This window comes from Anguilla rostrata, chromosome 3 (genome assembly GCF_018555375.3).
Source record: "Anguilla rostrata isolate EN2019 chromosome 3, ASM1855537v3, whole genome shotgun sequence".
Taxonomy (NCBI): Eukaryota; Metazoa; Chordata; class Actinopteri; order Anguilliformes; family Anguillidae; genus Anguilla; species Anguilla rostrata.
The window spans coordinates 57,415,864-57,435,573 of NC_057935.1; the positions used below are offsets into that span (position 1 = coordinate 57,415,864).

The 19,710-nt window shown below is 47.2% G+C and overlaps 1 protein-coding gene across 1 annotated transcript; it reads right to left on the reverse strand.

Moving 5' to 3' along the window:
• Positions 1–9,581: 9,581 nt before the first annotated feature.
• On the reverse strand, positions 9,582–18,338 carry LOC135251287 (repulsive guidance molecule A-like). The gene is made up of 4 exons (XM_064328596.1): positions 17,999–18,338; positions 17,444–17,698; positions 14,009–14,574; positions 9,582–11,215 (listed from the first exon to the last, which is right to left on the reverse strand). The coding sequence occupies exons 2-4, from the start codon at positions 17,535–17,537 to the stop codon at positions 10,538–10,540; spliced, it is 1,338 nt and encodes a 445-aa protein (XP_064184666.1). The 5' UTR covers positions 17,538–17,698; positions 17,999–18,338; the 3' UTR covers positions 9,582–10,537.
• Positions 18,339–19,710: the final 1,372 nt, after the last annotated feature.

The following is a 19,710-nucleotide window of genomic DNA, read 5'->3' on the forward strand; positions in this document are numbered from 1 at the left end:
ATCTTCTGATGGTTAATAAAACATGCAAATTACCCCGAACTCCCTAAATGTACGCGCTGGCCAAAGTTCTCCACACGTCAAGGGATTAGCCCCTCCCTTCCTGCTACTAAGCTCCTCCCCCTGCAATAAGAGCCCTACTGCTACTCACGGGGGGGGGGGGGGGGGTGGCTTTAAGGCTCCTCAAGTGCTAGCCAACCTATGGTCAGGTTTGGCCCCTCCTCCACTGGAGTAAAGCCCCTCCCACTATTCAAAGCAGGCTTTGCAACCATCCCCAACGGTCATCCGACCCTCTCTGAACAGTTTAAGCCCCTCCCCTCCACTGTAAAGGGGTGTCACTAAACACCTTTTCCCTTTTCAGAACACTTCACACTTTCTCTCTGCTGCAGAGAGAGAGGAGTGGACTTTCTTTGCCGTGCAGGATGGTCCCATTTTGAAGCAGGCCTCAGGCTGGCTGTAGTTAACCCAGGGTTGGCGACTGGTTGGACACTACTAAATACTTGCTGCCTTTCTATGGGCGAACGTAATGAGCACTCTCAACCCTTTAAGGTGTGAGGTCACAAATGAACATTCTAATGCTGATGTCACAATCACTACTGCCACAGGTGATTGAAAGCAGCGGAGTTCTAGAACGCTGACTTGGAATTCTGAAAGAGCAGTACTGCCTTTTTTTTATGGGCGAACATAGTAAGTGTTCTCAAAGTACCCACTGGTATTATGGCAGAGAGCAGCCCTGCTGTGTGATTAAATGGGCTCGGGGAGTGGGAACAGGAACTGAGACGGTTAACGACACGTCAGCAACACAGCCACAGCCCTGGATACGGCACAGCGGGCCAGGATACGGCGCAGTTACCGCGGGCGACTGGTCTAAAAGCATCCTGGGAGGAATAAAATGCGCGACCGTGGGCTGCGGGGCGGCCACAGAGAGCACTAGAGAGCCACAGATTCTCTAGACTCACCAGATACTCAGCTCCTCCAGGCCTCGCTGCTCCAGCGGGTTCCGGCAGAACCGCCGCTACGGCAACACTGTCCTTGGCCATGACACCTGACCCCAAATGGCCCTTAATGAATTCCCAGAGTACCCTGCTTCAGCACCAACAAGTAGGGAGGTGGAACTTTCTACATTAACGACCTGGAGCTGAGTATCTGGAGCTGAGTATCTGGATCTGAGTATCTGGAGCTGAGTATCTGGTGAGTCCACAGAATCTGTGCTGAAAGCCCATCGGCAGCCTCGCAATGCGCCTGAAAAAGGAGCATTCATTGAACTCATTTAACTCATTTAGATTATTATTTTTATTATTATTACTAATTTGGTGGGGACAGCACAGAACATCAAGCTAAAATTCATCTGTTGTCCTTGGGACAGGAAAAGTCTTCAGTTTTTGGGGGGGGGGGGTTGATCAGTACATTGTGTACTTCTGATAGCATTGATTTGTCTTTTTGCTAAGAAATACATTATTGCTGCCTTTTTTCCTTTGGTGGGGTGGGGCACTTGGTCACATGACCCCTGCTGTGTGATGTCACGCCCTTGGCGCCGCCCACTGCCTTGCCTTCTGCCCCCCCACTGCCCACTTGCCACCAGCACCCTTCTCTCTCTCTTCCTCTCTTGTGCTCTCTCTCTCTCTGTCTCGCTTTTTCCCTCCCTCTCTCTCTCGCTCTCTCCTTCTCCAACTCTCTGGCTTTCTCCCTCTTGCGCTCTCTCTCTCTCTCTCTCTCTCCCTCTCTACACGCCAGGAACAACAAGCCATTTTCAGTAATGGGGTCCGACTGCAAGCAGGACATGATGGAGCACTTTGAGCCAGACCCTGCCAAAACACACAAGCTTTCTACCATACGACAAAAAAAACCATCACGTATAAAACATGTAATACAAACTCCAAAAAAATACAAGGACTTATCCAGTCAATATCCGTGTACATTCTATATTCTTACACCCACAACATCTATGAAAAAATATTGAAGTTATTACCACTTTCATACATACATTCATGCATGTATTATAGAATATATTGTGCAAGCTTGTTAGACCAATCTTCCACAATATATGCATATGACTACTTTGATCTTACTGTAAAAAACAAAACAAGAGGACAATTATTAGTTTTTTACATATTCATTACATTTTGTTATGTATTCAAATATATTCCTTTTATTTTATCTTTTACTGTACGTCACCCTTTTGCCCCTCAGAGGTGACAGCGCTAGATAGGCACAGTAGCAGCACTCTGAGCAGTCCAGGATTTAGAACAACAGAAATATTCAGGCAGCTAGCCTGCCTCTTGCAACACCTGGAGCGGATCTAGTCGCTTTGCGCTAGCCGCTATGCACTAGTCGCTGTGCGCTAACCGCTATATGCTAGCCGCTATGAGCTAGTTGCTGTGCGCTAACCACTACGTGCTAGCCGCTATGCACTAGTTGCTGTGCGCTAACCACTACGTGCTAGCCGCTATGCACTAGTCGCTGTGCGCTAACCGCTATGTGCTAGCCGCTATGAGCTAGGCTGTGCGCTAACCGCTATGTGCTAGCCGCTATGAGCTAGCTGCTATGTGCTAGCCACCATGTGCTAGCTGCTATGTGCTAGCCGCTATGCACTAGTCGCTATGTGCTAGTTGCTGTGCGCTAACCGCTATGTGCTAGCCTCCAGGAGTAGCGGTTGCCGTTATTGGTGCCAATGATGTTTACCGGGTCCTTCAGAGGGTGGCAGCTGTGGCATGCAGTCAACAAGAAAACACATTATCAATGCCTTTAAAAGGAGATATTGCCAAACTACAGGTGTAGTGTCCAGTGTACATCTACACAGTCGCTACATGAAGATTTCAAACAGTGGCACTTTCTGTTGGGAAAAAAAAAAAAAACCCAAGTTATTACGCTGCAATATTCAGGTCAATGCTCTAGTGAGATTATCAAATGATCAAACGCCTGTCTGTCTTCAGAGCTCACAAAACGCACTCACTTTTCACGCAGAGCTGCAGAACTCAAACAGCGATAAAAACGGGCGCGGAGACCGGCGTTCGCACGGCTCCCTGGCGTCGGTGAGCCAAGCGTCCGCCGACGGTCGCCACGCTTCCCAGAGGCCTTCGGGACGCGGGTCACAAAAACGTCAATAAGGTGGAAAGTACATCCCCCGCCAAAACTGACAAAAAAATCTTAGTTAACAAAGGCAAAAACAGGACAGAGGGGCGGTGGAAATTATTCCCGTCGGAAAAGGTCCGGTTTGTCGCCGGTTAGCTAACGGGGCTCCTGTTAATCCGTTAATCTAAACCTGCGATTTCCAAAACTGTGGACCGCATCCTGTCTTTGGGTCATTCGGAGGGGTTGCAAAGGGGTCACAAGACACCCACGATAAGATTAAGTACGACACGTGTGTGCGGTGCGCACAGAGCGCAGACACCTCCAATTAAAACTGCAATGCGCTAGAGCAGCGGTCTCCAACCCTGGTCCTGGAGAGCTACAGGGTCTGCTGGTTTCTGTTTTCACCTTAAAATCAGCACCCAGTTGAGACCCAAGACACCAGGTGAGTTGGGTTAACTGTGTGATCAACTGCTCTAATTGATTCATGAAGTGCAGAGTCACTATGAAAACCAGCAGACCCTGTAGCTCTCCAGGACCAGGGTTGGAGACCACTGATCTAGCTACTGTGTACATTCAAGTGTTTTAACAAACTGAAAAAAAACAAAAAAAAACAAACCACGATTCCACATTTGGACGTGCACTTTCAAGTCCGCATGTCAATATGGGGGATTGGGAGCCGCTGACCAGGATGGGTGTCACATGGGTCTTCGCTGACCAATCAGGAGAGAGGAAAGCCTGCTGCTCTCCCATTGGACTGGAGGAGACCCTTTAGCTGCTCAGACTAGTTTTTCATGCTGCAGTACCTTGACAGGAACTTCCTTTTTTTCTTTATTAAAACTGCATTCAAATTTGCTATAAACTGTAAAGCAGGGGTGTCTCTGTAAACCACCAGACTGAACCCCTAAAGGTGCCACACGCAGTGTCTGCAGGTTTTTGCGTTTTTTTTTCTCTTCTCTTTCTTCAATCAGCTGCCAATTAAGGCCTTCGGAACAAGGCGTGTAGACTCCTTGGCCAATCGATGACTTAAGTGAAACAACTTGTGCCAGTAACACCCCAAAAACCGGCAGACACCGCAGCGGCCCTCCAAGCACTGGAGATTGACGCCTGTGCTGTAAACTGGCACAGGTTGCCATGGCTCTGTTGCCATGGCGCCAGGCTGGCTCCAGCTGGCAACAGGAGTCGCCCAGCGCTACGTGACGGGTTCAGAACGTCCACTGCCACAGCAACGCACTTACATATTCATGAGACGGGTCACATGGTCACCCGTCTTTCGCCTCCAATCGAGCAGGGGACAGAACATCCGGTGTCAAAAACTACGGGGCCAAGCGTCCGGTGGAGCTCTAGAATACTGCGCGTTCGACCGTCCGGTACACACACACACACGCTATCTTTAGGGTCAAAGGTCAGCGGTGGAGCTGGGTGGTCACGTGACGCCAGCCGAGCTCGTCCTGCAGGCCGTCCCACTCTCTGAGCGAACAGCAATAGTTCTCGTTGCACTAGGAGACGGGCATCGCACCAGACCACAGAACCAGCCCAGTGTGTATCGAGCCGTGCTCACCACTTTAAAACAAACAAAAAAAAAATATTTTTTAAAAAAAGCAACAAAAAAAAGAAAAGAAAAGAAATACATTCTCTGCTTATGGCAAAGGTCATCAAGTTCAAAAACAAAATAAAGGCATTTCACCTTCTGTTTGGGTTGTCGGGGGGGGGGTATATTTGGGAGAGCATTTAATTCTCAGTCTCCTCTTTCTCTACCTTCATTCTGTCAGTTCTACTTCTCAATTCCTGATGCCAACCCAGTCTCTACGCATGCTGAGTTGGGGGGTTACTTGGGGGGTGGGGAGGGGTGGGTGGGGTGGGAGGGTATATTGGGGATAAAAGGTTATTATATTGATAATACTCTTATGAATACGGTTCTTTGACTATTATCTGAATGCTATGAAAAGGATAGAAATAGCTTACTACAAATATGAAATCTGTATATTTAGGGAAAATTTGTCAGCACAGGACCTGTTGAGTGGCTGATTGGGGTGGATGGGTTGGGATGTTTGTTTTGTTTCGTTTTTCATTTATATTGTACTTCAGGGCTTTCAGCACAAGAACTACAGACAAGTACTGGATCTGTTTAACAAACGAATGAAACTTTTGGAAGGGGGGAGGGGCAGATAGAAATGTGTTATTGCAAAGCCAGCCAGGAGAGGGTGCTGTTCTCGTGTTCTCTTCCATGAGACCAGAGCGCCCTCCGGTTTTACTTCATTTTTAAAAAAAAGTTATTAAAACGTTCCAGGAATAGTCTGAAAAACCAAACGCTTTTCCCCCCTTTTCAAATCTGTTACACTTGCTGCTTTGAGAGGTTTTACAGTTACTAGGGGTTTCGTTTTTAGATTGAGATTATGCCATTATTTATTAATTTATTCTGAAGGACTTTTGTTTATATTTATTCATTTATTTATGATGTACTGTATGTATGATCAGCTCTTAAAAGAAGTCTGAAATGCTTACTGGTCTTTTCTCCTCTCCTTTTTCAGTTTTACAATAAAAAATTTTCAAACGGTACGATAACCTCCTGAGCAAGTGTTTACTTCCACATAACAAAAAAAATACACAGTAATTCAGTAGTTCACACAGTACTGAGCACGACCGTCAGTCACTCTCATTGGTGCAACTTAACCCAGTTGACACGCAAGGGTCATTAATCAGCCAATCGCATTAACACCTTCCGTGGAGTCATCACAGAATGCATAGGACACCGGCGCACCGTTAAAGAAAAGCTGAAATGCGTCGTGTATTTATGACCGAGTCTTATTTTGAATGATAAAACTCTGTCCTGTAGGGCTTCATGAAATAAACTGACCCAATTACAGTAAAGTGTGGCTGCCAGTCACCGCGGAAACCGATGCTTGGTCTTTATTACAATCAGCTAATGAAAATCAATACCCCCCCCCCCGACAAACTCCCATCCCCGTCATCCGTGTGCGGCCCCAGCGTGTCCCGATAATAAATTAGGGTAATGCTGCCTTTTGTGAATTGCCAATTATCAGGCAGAGAGATTTACGCCCAAGGTCTTCATCGTAAGGTCTCCTAACATCGGAGCTGGGGCTCTTTCCAGAGTTCACGGGACAGTGATGTCATTCGTTAAAAAGTTAGGTGACAGGGCCTCATTAAAGGGAATATGCAGGAAAATCCCCGGGTGTGTGTGTGGGTGTGTGTGTATGTGTGCGTGTGAGTGTGAGTGCGCGCGTGTGTGCGTGTGTGTGTGAATGTGTGTGTGCGTGCGTGCGTGCGTGCGTGCGTGCGTGCGTGCGTGCGTGCGTGCGTGCGCGTGCTCGTTTTTGCGAGAGACAGATGTAGTGCAGCCCATTGCAATGGAGCAAGTGCGCATCACGCGTAATCGCATTACCACACGCATTACTGCATCACTGATAAAGGCTGCACGGGTGCAGCATTACTGCATCACTGATAAAGGCTGCACGGGTGCAGCATTACTGCATCACTGATAAAGGCTGCACGGGTGCAGCATTACTGCATCACTGATAAAGGCTGCACGGGTGCAGCATTACTGCATCACTGATAAAGGCTGCACGGGTGCAGCATTACTGCATCACTGATAAAGGCTGCACGGGTGCAGCATTACTGCATCACTGATAAAGGCTGCACGGGTGCAGCATTACTGCATCACTGATAAAGGCTGCACGGGTGCAGCATTACTGCATCACTGGTAAAGGCTGCACTGGTGCAGCATTACTGCATCACATATATTTTGTTTCAGTATATTGCAGTTGCATAATGGGGAGGTGGAATGGAACTCAGCCCAGCATTCATCTAGCTGTAGCCCTAACCTCAATCAATCAATCAATCAACCAATCAACAGACCTTTAATCTCCCTGGGGGGCAATTTGGTCACAGTCCAGCTACAGCAGACACTGAGGAGTACACTAAATACAGCACACATGGGAAGCGTGAGATTCTGCAGGGGGTGTTTTTCCATGTAACACACACACACACACACACACACCATGTAACACACACGCAGGCGCACACACACAGACACACGCACACACAGGTGTGAAGAAGGAAGTTTTAAGAAAGTTAGACGGGCACAACCACGAAAATGGTGCACGCCAACTTCCTTAAATCTTTCTTAGAGAGGCTCGATCACAGACGGACTGGAAGGCTGGCCGGATTAATGGGGCCCGGTCAGACCAGACGAAGCCAAGCCACAACAAACGAGGCAGGAACGCCTCTGATTCATCCGTCAATAAATCTGAGCCGGGAAGTTTTGTCCCACACAAAGATGCGTCACGAAAAACAAAAGAGAATGATGATCCGAGGTGCCGGAGGTGCTGTTGACTGCTTTTTTTTTTTTTTTTTGCTACAGAAGAGTAAAAAATAAGATCATCCCCAATGAGGTCATCAATCTCTCCGAATGTGTTTTGACATGGGACACAGAATTTCACAATATAAAAGAACATTCCAATGCGTTGAAAGCAACTTCTAGAGTTCTAGAACACTGACTTAGAATTTTGTTAGAGGAAAAAAAACCTACTCTTCATATGGTTAATAGCCATTAATTTGGTGCCCATTGTTTCCTTCCCAAGACCAAAGGCCAGGGACACTCAAATCTGGCCAAAGAGGTCAGTAGTACAGTTGGGGCCTAATTTACCTTTAGCATGAGCCAAACATTTCAGCACACTCAAAACTAATAAGACAACCAATGACTGGTGTGTAACAAATAGGCAGTTTCTGTAACAGAACAGGGCCTACAACTGTTTCTCAATTTGTAATGGATATCATTCGATCGTTTATCTAAAGCAGACAAAAACAATGTGACCACAAAGCTAACATTTTTTGTGAAAATGTACGATTTTGTTTTGAAAACTCATTTAAAATGCACCCAAATACAACAATAACGACTGCTGTTGATCCCATCGATGTGTCGTAAACATTGAATTCTGAATGTTTGTTCATACACCAAAAATAAACATACTGCGTCTTTCCACTGGTTGTTTTACAAATTGTTTGAAGACAGTCGGCCTAATGGCCAAACGCCACGGCGAAAACATTTCAGAGGCTAAGGGTAGAACAGGTCAATTTTACAGCGTTAGTCCTTACAAGAGAACTCTCGTGCGCCTACCTTATCTGTACGGTACACCTCATCCATAAATATCTCAAGTGAAGGTCGAGGCCCTTTGGATTAAGGGTAAATATGTCTCTGCTGTACATTTATTTATTTGTTTTTTAAAGTAGGCATGTGCAGTTGTATCTTGAAATAATACTCACGCTCATCGTTGGTTTGTCATTCTGTAGCGTATTTCGCGTAGGCTACGGCTTCTGACACACCTGTGTGTGATTAATACGTGACGTACCGTGACGTGAGGTGACGTGGTGGGCCCTCGCGTTTGCCACGCGGAATATTTAGGTAGTCCAGCTGCATTGGTCTTTAGTTCCGCTCTATACATTTACTCCACAGTCGGCTGTGTTCTTGCTAGCTAGCTAAATTTAAACAAGTGGGCTATGCTTTCGGAGCATTTCAATGGCCTTTCCTTACATATGGGCCAAATCTGTAACTACAGGTACAGCCAATTAGCGCGGGCGCTTGTCTATGCAGTCACTTTTTCGTGAATCCTAGCTACATCCCGGATGGAGTTTAAATGTGATTGACAGACGGAAACACATGGACATCCCGTTCTGGGAGTCCATGACGTATGAGGACCGTACATCGGAGTTCACAGAAGTTGTAAAAAAAAATTTTTTTTTTTTTAAAGTAGCTTTTTTCATAGGTTTAAATAACGTCATGCAATTATGTTAAGGTTCCGTGCCCATGAAAAGAACTTGAAACCACAAGACGGTTTGTCGGTTCGGTTGTGTGTTTTAATGAAGAAAAAGTGCAGTTTCATTAATTAAAATCACGAGCCGTGTATTCTACGGCGCGCGCATCATCATCATTCAGCGAAATCATCTCTCAGCCAAGGCCGGGGGTGTTTAATATTGAATCACTAATTTAACGAGCTATCACTTCTCCCGTATCTGCACCGTGGTGTAAAAATCGATGTATTTCAGGGCTATTAATAAAAAGGGGCAGGAAATATGCACTGCCAAATACTGTATTATATACTAATTCATTCAGCAGACGTTTTTACCCAGAGCGTCTCAGAGAACAATATAATCTTGTGCGACGCAAATCTTAAAGGCTGTAAAAACCCACGCCGTAAATAAGGACAACTTAGATGAGAAATATCTCACGAACCTCGACTAGTGCTGCAATGCATAGAAAAAGGTGCTCTATTCATTTTGGAAACGTAACCACTTTTGACAGATGACAAATAGCCTACCTCCCCTAAATATTTATGAAAATCCCCTACTTCGTTCGACTTTCAAAACCCATTTCCCCATACCTCTTTTATAGCCCCATATTTACCTAAATTTGACTCCCAAATTCTAATCCGCATTAGATCAATGTACATTCGGGATCTGTTTCCAATATTTTAATACAGAAATTGACAAATAATAAATGTGAGCACATTCGTTCCATTTTAATTTTTCCCCTTAAAAATATGCAAAATAAAAATAACTAGGCTACAGGTAACAAACGTCAATGGCTTACGTCAAATTATAAGTAAAATATGTACACATTTACATATTATTGAACATTTATACACAATGCTTTAATATATTACTGAAGAAGAAGATCTGTTTCTTTACACAGCACAGCAAGATTAAGAAGACTGTCAACAGTTACATTAACGATATATGAGTCTCTTTCCCCCGAAATCTTTACCCCCCACTACGGCGTACTATAAAGATTTTTTTTGTCTGTCAAAAAAAAAAACCGTTAATATGGATAGGTAGTATTTTCACGTGGTTGTTGGATTCTTGTACATTCGAAATTACCTTTATTATGACATCACAGACTCATCCAAGAAAGCGTTAAACATTACCGAAGCGTTAAATATTCACGAGATACATTCCCAGGAAAATTCATGGCTTTTTATTATTATTTTTTTTTAATTTTTTTCTACCGGTACTGCACGTAATATGCGCATACACTGCTGCAGGACTTCGGCCTTGCCTCAGATTTTGACAAGACCACCGTTTCCAGGCGACAGGTTTACAGCAGGTTATTTCCTGCACAGCCATATCAGTTTGCTAAGGCTTGTGTGGATTAGCTTCCCTGACACCCACCATCTTTTCCAAAGGAGATAAAACACACCGTGCTCTGTTTCACATTACAAGAGTCTGGATGCCCGTTCAAACACCCCAAAAAAGGAGCACTCATCTAAGGTGGTGGCTGAGGGGGGGGGGGGGGTGTGATGATGCTTTGGGAATGTTGGGATGACGGTGGCCCCAGCCTGTCTCAGCATCTGTATGTGCTGATGTGACAGGTGTACCCCATCCCCAAACTTTTACTCCTTACATTGAGTTAAACACGCTAAGTTCAACCTGTTACCATTATTGTTACTATTATCATTCAGTTCAACACAAGCAGCAGGAGCAGGGCGAGGAGGGTGAGCAGCGAGGTTGGGGTGACCCCCGGCCCGTGCGGGGCGGCCCCTCTATAGAGCTGGGACGTCCCAGAGGAGCCCAGCTCCAGCCGGCTGGGGGGCAGGGCCTTGAGGTCCTCCAGGGCCCCGAAAGCGGCCAGCGAGAACTGGGGGTCCCCCGTGGTGAGCAGGTCGAAGACACAGGAGTGGAAGTACACGTCCTCCACCTGCAGCGCCTCTCTGCAGCGGGCCGCCGCCCACTCGTGGGCGGGGCCGGGGTGCGGGCGGGGCAGGGGCGGGGCCAGGGCGTGGTCGCCGATCAGCTGGCCGAGCGGGCAGCCGTGCAGGCACAGCTGCAGCCCCCCGCCCTCCTCGGGGGGCGAGCCCAGGACCTCCTCGGGGGTGCGGACGGCGATGCTGAGGTACCGGCCCACCCGCCGGACGACCACGGACGTCCCCACGTAGCGGGCCTCGATCCGCACCCGCCGGGCCCCGCCCTGCTCCGCCGCCGCCGCCCCCTCGCCGTCCCGCTCCGCGATCCACAGGCTGCCCCCCTCCCCGCCGCTCCGCGTCCCGTCCAGGAAGACGGAGGGCAGGTCCTCGCTGGTGGCCTGGTACACCTTGGGCTCCGTGCAGCCACCAAACGCCTTGAAGATCACCGTGATCTGTGGAGGAGGGGAGGGGAGGAGGAGGAGGAGGAATCACCAAAAAAAGTTTCAAGAGTCAAAATCCCTAAAGGGGATAGTACTTTAATTTGTAATAGAAGTACACCAGGCCAAAATTCTGAGCTAAACCAAAATCTAATATCTAAAATATGTTTTTCTTTAAGTGTAAGACTTTAAAAAGTAAAATTTGATTGATAAAAACAGTACAATCTCAATCTCAATAAATGTTATCACTATAAGAGTTGCCTGGTTTTTAAAAACATTCAGTTTCTTATAACTTTTGCTTCGTTTGTTTTTTAGAAACCCAGGCAAACAAATAAAAAAATAAAAAAACATCAGAAGTATGATTGCAAAAAAAAAAAAAGTTTTGTAATTTTGGTAGTTTTTGCCATTATACTTTTCCCCACCCACTGTCAAGTAAGACAGTCCATTCATTATAAAGTTTGTCCATTTTGTTCATCGCCGATACCTTGACAACACATCAAGGAGAAAAATCTAACCGTCAAAAGGGAGAAAGCACTGCGCCGCTCTGATAACTTTCCGCGAGCGGCTTTATCGATAGCGAAAGCACCCGGCTGTGCCAGCGTCAGTTTTATCGCAGTCCCCGATAATAAATTCAGGCAAAGCTGACAGGCCCTCACTTTCAAAACTCTCATCCCAATTAAACACAGCAAGACAAAAGTCTACTTTCAGACTCGGTAGAAAAACCGCGAGAAACGCGCTCGAATGACACAGCTCGACTATCGTCATTCCTAGCAATGTTAGCTTAGCTTTCTCAGGTCACGATATAGTACGCTAATGTTTCTCGCCGTGTTAGTTCATCCGGCTTACAAAAATGCAAGCTTAACAAGATAAAGACGCGGGCTGTTCACGCCACTTTGCTGTCGATCGCTTAAATGGTGGTCAACAATCCGGTTGTTTCTCCGTCACTGAACTGTTTGTCTTTAATTAAAGTAGAAGACCGAGTGTGATGATTGGCTGCAGGACTGCAGCTATACAAACTGAATGGTAGGGCTGTAATGAACAGGACACAGGGCTTGTAACCTTAAGGTTGCAGGTTCGACTCCTGGGTAGGACACTGCTGTCATACCCTTGAGCAAGGTGCTTGACCTGAATTAATTCAGTGTATAAACGGACACTATTTTAAAATTAGCACGTCCGCCAAGTAGGGCAATGAATATGACCGTCTGCCAAATTCGGTAACGCAGAGTTGGCTCGAGCATATCGGGGAGTCGTGTAAACACAGCAGCTCCGGGTCATTAGATTAGGAGGACAACAGAATATGACTTTCATCCGGAGGTGGTTTGTTTGTTTTAGGCTTTACCTGCGAGCACACAGGAACCCTGCAAGCAGCCATTACTCTTCACTCCTCACCTCCTTTCCTCCACTCCCCATACTACCCCCCAGCCGAAGGGCTGTTTGGGTGAGGTGCAGTTTTTTTTCCAAAGAAAAGACAACTGTGGATTATTTCTGTTTGCCATTTATTGCACAACACTTGGCTTGGCAAGTTCACCTCAATTCACACAAGCGCTTCATTGTCTTGCAGCTGCAGCAGAACCTGACAGACTGCAAGCGATTTATGGCCGTAGTACCTCAGATCTCCACAGGGTGGCGGTATAACACGATGAAACACAACTTTGACTCAAGATCACAGATTCGGATTTGGCTGATTTGCCCCCCGCCCACCCCACCCCCACAAAAAAAGACTTTTTCTACATTAACTTACATTCAACAATTAAACTTTTTCAAAGCAATTAAAAGGCAGCAGCATTCTTTATGGCATTAATAACACCGCAGAATGTAATGTGTCACACAAGGCTTTTCATCAGGCAAACTGGGGGCAGAACACAGGCCAGCATGGACTGAATATCACCCAGTTATCCACTGAGAGACCATTAAAAAACACTAACTGATCATTTACCGAACATGACAACTAACAAAGGGTAGTGATGATTCTTCATTATAAAGGCGAAGGAGAAGATAATGTTGAAACAACATTTTTTAAGAATGCGTTGCTCATAGATATATTATATTACTAACTGAATTAAATCAAGGATAGAAAACTGCACACTACATGGACAAGTGGCTCACTTTAGAATACATGCCTTGCGTTTTGAACATCATCAATTCAGTGAGTGGATCCACTGAACTTTAAGGGCTGGGCTCAAGTCCAGAGCACTCTAAAGACCCATCCAGGTCATTTAAAGGTCAGTGGATCTACACTGTGTCGGTAGAGGTGTGCCTCAGGTCCCAAACTAGCGTGCTCCTTTTCCAGAAAGGCAAATTGGACAGAGCAGCCTGGAACCCAGGAGTTATTGATCCGGTACACAAGCCCAGTAGTCCTCCAGTGAAATAACTGGCTCTCCGCCACTGTTTATTAGAGACGCACAGCCCAGGAATCAGAGCAGACATCTCTCACATCAGAGCCAAACCTGGTCAGGCTCTTAGCACTGTGCAGCCGTGAAGCCTGGAAACCAAGGCCACGTTTTTACCTAATCTGACACTTAAATGATTTAAAGCAGATGGCTAACTTCCATTACCTTTTCCAGTAAAGAGGTTGGGGGCTGTGAGTGAGGTCATAATATATATGGGCGGGGCTACGTTTGTTTTCACAGCTGAGCGACAGCTTATAAAGCCGTGATTCTGAATCTACTGCTGAATGACATCACAGGCTGATGCCACAGGGCGGCCATCTTTGCAGGCTCATATGCAGCGGTGAGCGGCGCTGCTGCCCGCGCGGCGCGGGGGCGTGTCCTGGGCGCGTCGGAGGCGGCGGCGCCGCGCGCGGCTCACCTTGCTGGCGGCGGTGGCGCTGGCGCCCGGGGCCACGGGCACGTTGGTCACCTGCACGGACAGGTAGCGGTTATCCACGAGGGGCCAGGCGCCCTCCGCCCGGCAGGTCTGCACCTCGTCCCGGAAGGTGCGCAGGTGGGGGTCCCCGAATAAAGCGCAGTGGGCGTAGCTGACGGGGGGGCCCCCGGCCGCCAGGGCCCGCCGCTCGTAGTCGCAGCGCTGGGGCGGGGCGGGGGCGCTGGGGGGGGTCCCCCCAGCGGGGTAGGGGGGGGCCGTGGGGGTCCCCCCAGCCCGGGACGGGGGAGGCGTGGGCCCCTCGCTGGAGCAGTTGTGCTGGGAGAAGAGCTCCTTCACGCGGAAGACGGCGGAGTGGTAGACCAGGTCGCCGCGGCAACCGCGGGCGGTGCGGCGGGTGCAGCGGGAGTAGGCGCGCAGGGCGGCGCAGTACCCCGCCCGGGCCGCCGCATCCGCCGCCGGCTCCTCCTCCTGCGGCTGGCCACCAGAGGGCGACGTGGAGGCCACGTACTCCGCGTTGCAGCGCTGGATGCGGCACTCCTGGCAGCGAGCTGAGGGAGGGAGGGAGGGAGGGAGGGGGACAGTGATCAACGTTACACACCCAGCCACAGCTACAACGACATCACTTCCTGTTTCTGATCAATGAGAAAGTCTGACTGAGAAAGGAACGTCAAAATAACAAGGTGCACTGGCAAAGCCCACCACAGGCACTGACCGCATTCACGGACTAATTCAGTCCAACAGATTTTCACTCAATTTCAGGACAGACGTCCCGCGTTCCTTGTCCGGGAACTCAAGTTGGACCCTAATTTGTCTGACCGTAGTACTGGGAGGAACAGTAGAGTGGTTACGTCTTTGTTGTACGTCGCTCTGGATAAGAGCGTCTGCCAAATGCCTGTAATGTAATGTAATGTAATGTACTGGTCACCCTCTCTCCAGCACTGAGCATGCCCAGTCTCTGTTGTGACAGGCAGCCATTGTTGCTAAGTAACATTTGTCATGACAACCCTTGGGACACGCCCCCCCTCCCACAATGACAATGTGTGGGTCATACAGGCGCTAAATGCAGCCTAATTACCAGGACCCCCACACTACACCTGCTGAGCCCCCCCCAGGCCCGTTCCTGTCCAGTATAAAGGCGCTCCGCTGCTGAAGGACGGTCCAGCTTTGTCTTGCGGCTTAACAAACACTTTAACCTTTAACCACCTCAACCTTTATCTGGAATGTCTTTGTTTCAAAATTCTACGTCAGCGTTCTAGAACTCCATTGCTTTAAATTGCCAGTGGTGATTGTGACATCAGCATTAGAATATTCAGTTAAGAACGCTCTAATCACATTGCCCTATTTGTGATCTCGCACCTTAAATGGCGGTTAAATGTACCAAATGTGCTTATTTAAAAAAAATAAGGGTCTGTGTACATTTTTAAACCTTTTTTTTTTTTGCCTTGTTAGAGAAGAAATTGTTCTGTGTTCCTGGCAGTGACGTTACCAGGCCACCGGGAACAGCTTGGCGTCCTGGCAAAGCCAGCTGCCCTCTGCACACGCCACATCTCTCACCCAAATCACTCCACTGTGCCTTGGCACAGATGCCAATCTATGCCCACTTATTCCTGGCCAGGGGCCGTGGAGCCCGGAGGCGGTGCGGCAGCCAATCCCAGCATGCACTAGGCGAGAGACAGGAATACACCCTGGACAGTTTGCCAGTCCATCGCAGGGGCACACGCACCATTCACTCACACACCCATACTTTTAGGGGCAATTTAGGAAACCCAGGCAGACACGGGGAGAACACGCAGGCCCCACACAGAAAGGCCCAGGCCGGGATTCGAACCCAAGGCCTTCTTGTCGCGAGGCAATAGTGCTACCCACTGCTCCACCATGCTGTTCCCACAGGTGCGTATCTCAGCACAGCATTACCGTGAAAAAAGAGTGTCTGCTTCATCCTGCACAATTACTGCAATAATCCAGAATGCAGAAAAAGAATATACCCAATATATAAAAATAAAATGCTATAAAATATTGCATCACTTCACAATATATGGCCATACATACACATTCCCATTCTCAGATAGTTTATATATACATAAATAGTACTATTGCCAAATTATCCATAATATAGTCCATAAGATTCAGTTTCAACCAAATTTTCACCACAAAAAAAAGTTCAATAGGATATTTTTTTATTCATAAGAGCAAGGACAGCTGATCTAGGAAAGAGTTACCCCCTAAGGAGGAACAGCCAGTGGATCGTCCGTTCATCCTTCTTTCAATAAAAAGAACAGAATATTTGACACACAGAAATGTGAATGCCCGTTTTAGATCCCACTTAGACCCGTCATTCTACCTGCACCTGTTTATAACGGTCTAGTAACGGTCACTGCTCAACAAAACTTCGGCCATATTATGAGCCTATATTTTGGGAGACAACTGATATGTCGGTTGTTCTGTCAACACTCTGGGTTTTAAAATGGGTGTCACAGCATTTAGTATAAAACACTGAGTATGCACAGTATGAAACACCAAGAATGGAAAATCTCACGGTAAAAGGCTGCTGTTGAGGGCGGAATTTTTCCCATTTAATAAAATAAATAAATAAAAATAAAACATTCTTACTGGAACTGGATACCATTGTGAATATTCCTGTCCTTCATTTTGGACTGGGTAGTTAATTTTTTCTCTCTCTCAAATTTTTATTTACAAATCTTTATTAGCATGACATTTACGACGAATTTTTCTGCCATAACATACGAGAACGGAACAATTAAGGGGGTATCAATGAATTAATTCAAATGAAACGGTAATAACAATAACAATCGTAAAAACGATATAAACTACTTCCCTCGCTCTGTATTGCTCTTGCCGTCTGCTACAGCCCAAGCCAGCCAGCTCCTGTGCATTGTTTTAAATGTTTATACATAATTGGCTACAAAATATTCACAGACCACACTAGCCCACAACAAAGTTCGAATTGTTCCTCGGGACGCTGCGAAGGTATAACATCAGAAACTGCGCTGGCGCGAGGGGGTACTGTGAAGAGTGAAGACAGAAAACGAGTTTTACGGCACTGCCAGTGATTTGCGGTATATCTGTACTTTAGTGGAAATTTATATAGCTAAGTTGCTTTTTTATTAACTGTTTTTCGCTAGTTGGTTTGAGGAAAAAAGCACCTCGACAGTGCGGTTTGAATGGCAATAAAAGCGATGTATTTGGTGTGGGGGAAAAAACTAGATTTTAACTTTTTGAAAACAATCTGAACCCAAAAATATCAGCTGCAAGTTAACACTTCGAAGAAAAACGAGTTTTCCTCCGACGCACGATTCGCTTCAGAACTTACAAAAAGAAGTTCACAACTCCATGCGCGCAAAAGACGCAAGCAAATCATAAAGGGCACGCGCAGATTTATTAGTTTTTGTGCCTTACCTGGTCCGGGCCACAGTGAAACCAAAAACATCATAATATGTATGGAGATCCAAAGCCGCCCGTTAGCCAGGTTTTGAGATCCGCTTTTCCCCATGCCAATCCATTCAGTTCGAATGGAGTTCCTCGACTGTTCCGCGACGCTTTTCCTCCGAGAAACTGAACAGGAACCCAAATCTCGTCACAAGGCGCTCCTATATTCAAAAACGGTCCTGGAACTCCGGGTCTGTGCAACCTAACTGGGGCGGAGCTTGGCCCCTGGAGAGGGTGGAGCAGGAAAAAAGAGAGGGGGCATTCGGCCAATGAGAGGCTAAACAAAAACTTAAATATTGAATATTTACACTTTTTTTGTTTGTCTTTAACTTAACTCCTTTAGAGGAGGCAATTGAAGGAAGCGAGCGCAAGAGGTGGGAAAAGTTATGCGAGTTAACGAGAGAAAAACAGCCTAGATTTGCGTATAAGTCGGCCTCTTCCGTTAGACTGAGAAGGCCACGAGGAAGGGAAAATTTAGTCAGTTGAACTGAGAAGGAAAAAATAAACAAAGCAGTAGGATGTCACCTTTTCCGATAGATGCTTTGGCAGTTGTTACTCAAACTCCGGGAGAGACGGCACATGCTTGCGCTTTTTGGACAAAGACGCCCCCCCCCCCATTCAGATTCCTTCGGAAAGGTGGTCCTACAGCGTCATCGTCCGTAAGATTTGTTTAGCTAACACGGAGCTTTCAACCGCCACAGCTCCGCGGCCGTTTGATCGTGCCAGGGCTTAATGGGAGCGATAAAGCAAATGGCCGAATATAAACAACCCCTGCGGTTGTTTTCTAGCAAGAGCTTTAAATTACTCTCCGCCACCTGCTTGAGAAGTAGAAAGTTTACGATGGCCAGGCTTGAGCAGATCTTTGGCGCGAGACCACGAGGAGTCCGGCTCAGGTACGCTGTAAAGCCAAGGGTGTGTTGTTATTGGTTTTACTGCTATTGGAGCCAGGAGGTCAGGTGGATGGTGTGGATGACGTTCAATAAAGTTACACACACACACACACACACACACAACAGCCATGGCTGGCTTGCCATTACCCTGTGCTGTACTTAACATAACACAACATAACATAAATGAACAAAGAGAACATTAGTCCTAACGAATATGTGTACGTGTGTGTATGTGTACGTGCGTGCCTGTGTGCGCGTATGTGCGTGCCTGTGTGTGTGTGTGTGTGTGTGCATGCGTGCCTGTGTGTGTGGAAAAGAGAGATTTGTTTGTGTACAGGATGGCTGGCATTTCAGAGAGCATCTAGGTGGGATCAGGGGCCGTGGTGTTGAAGGGCCTTTCCAGCTTTGCACCGAGACCCAGAGAGTTTGAGCTCAGCGCTGCACCCGGAGGTGAGGGGCGCTCTGCGAAATCCTGAGGAATTCCTCAGCCCTGACATCACAGGAGGCCGGCGAGTGACCATACGAATCGCCCCCCCCCCCCCCCTCCTCCGCCCCCACTACCCCGGCCCCCAACCCCGCCCCCATTCCCCAGATCTGAGGAGGGCTGTGTTTCCATGGCAGAGGCACATAGACCCAGATCCGTATCAAAGAGATGCCAGCTGGCCGGAGACAAACCCGTACTCGCGTTTGCTACAGCCGCATTTTAACGGCTGCAGTAAGACAGGGTGGGGGGGGTGGGGGCGGCACGCCCATTTCGGGCAAATCCGCGGTTAAAGAATGTGCTTTGGATTGGGTGAACTTAACCAGGCTACACAACCGCAGCCACAGTGTATTTTGTTTTGTATTGTTAGAGTATTCGAGAACCTGCTGTCCGGTATCGATCCCTGGGTAAGTGTATTTGGCTTTCGCCAATTGTGTGGATTGAAATTACTGAGCGACGCTCATGAGAATTGTAGTTCAACCCAAAACTGTGGACTACATCTCCCATCAGCATGTGAAAACATTTGATGCTGTGCTGGTATTAATTATTTCAGAGGTTTAAGATGGGGGGTGTTTTAGAGGAGAATGGAACCGCTATAGCGGAAAATAATAAAGTGCATTTGGATCTGTGAGGAACAACAGAACATTAAGTTTTACATGGAACAAAAGGATGATCTAATCTTTTCTAAAAAATATATGTATATTTATAAATAAATAAATATTAATAATAATAGGAAACAGCTAACTTGGAGTCCGTACAAAACAAACGGGAGTAACCTTTCTGAATGAGGAACGATCCAAGGAGCTCCATTTCTAAGGAGTCGATGGAAACTTCGCCGACCACGAGACTGCGCGCCCATCCTCTTC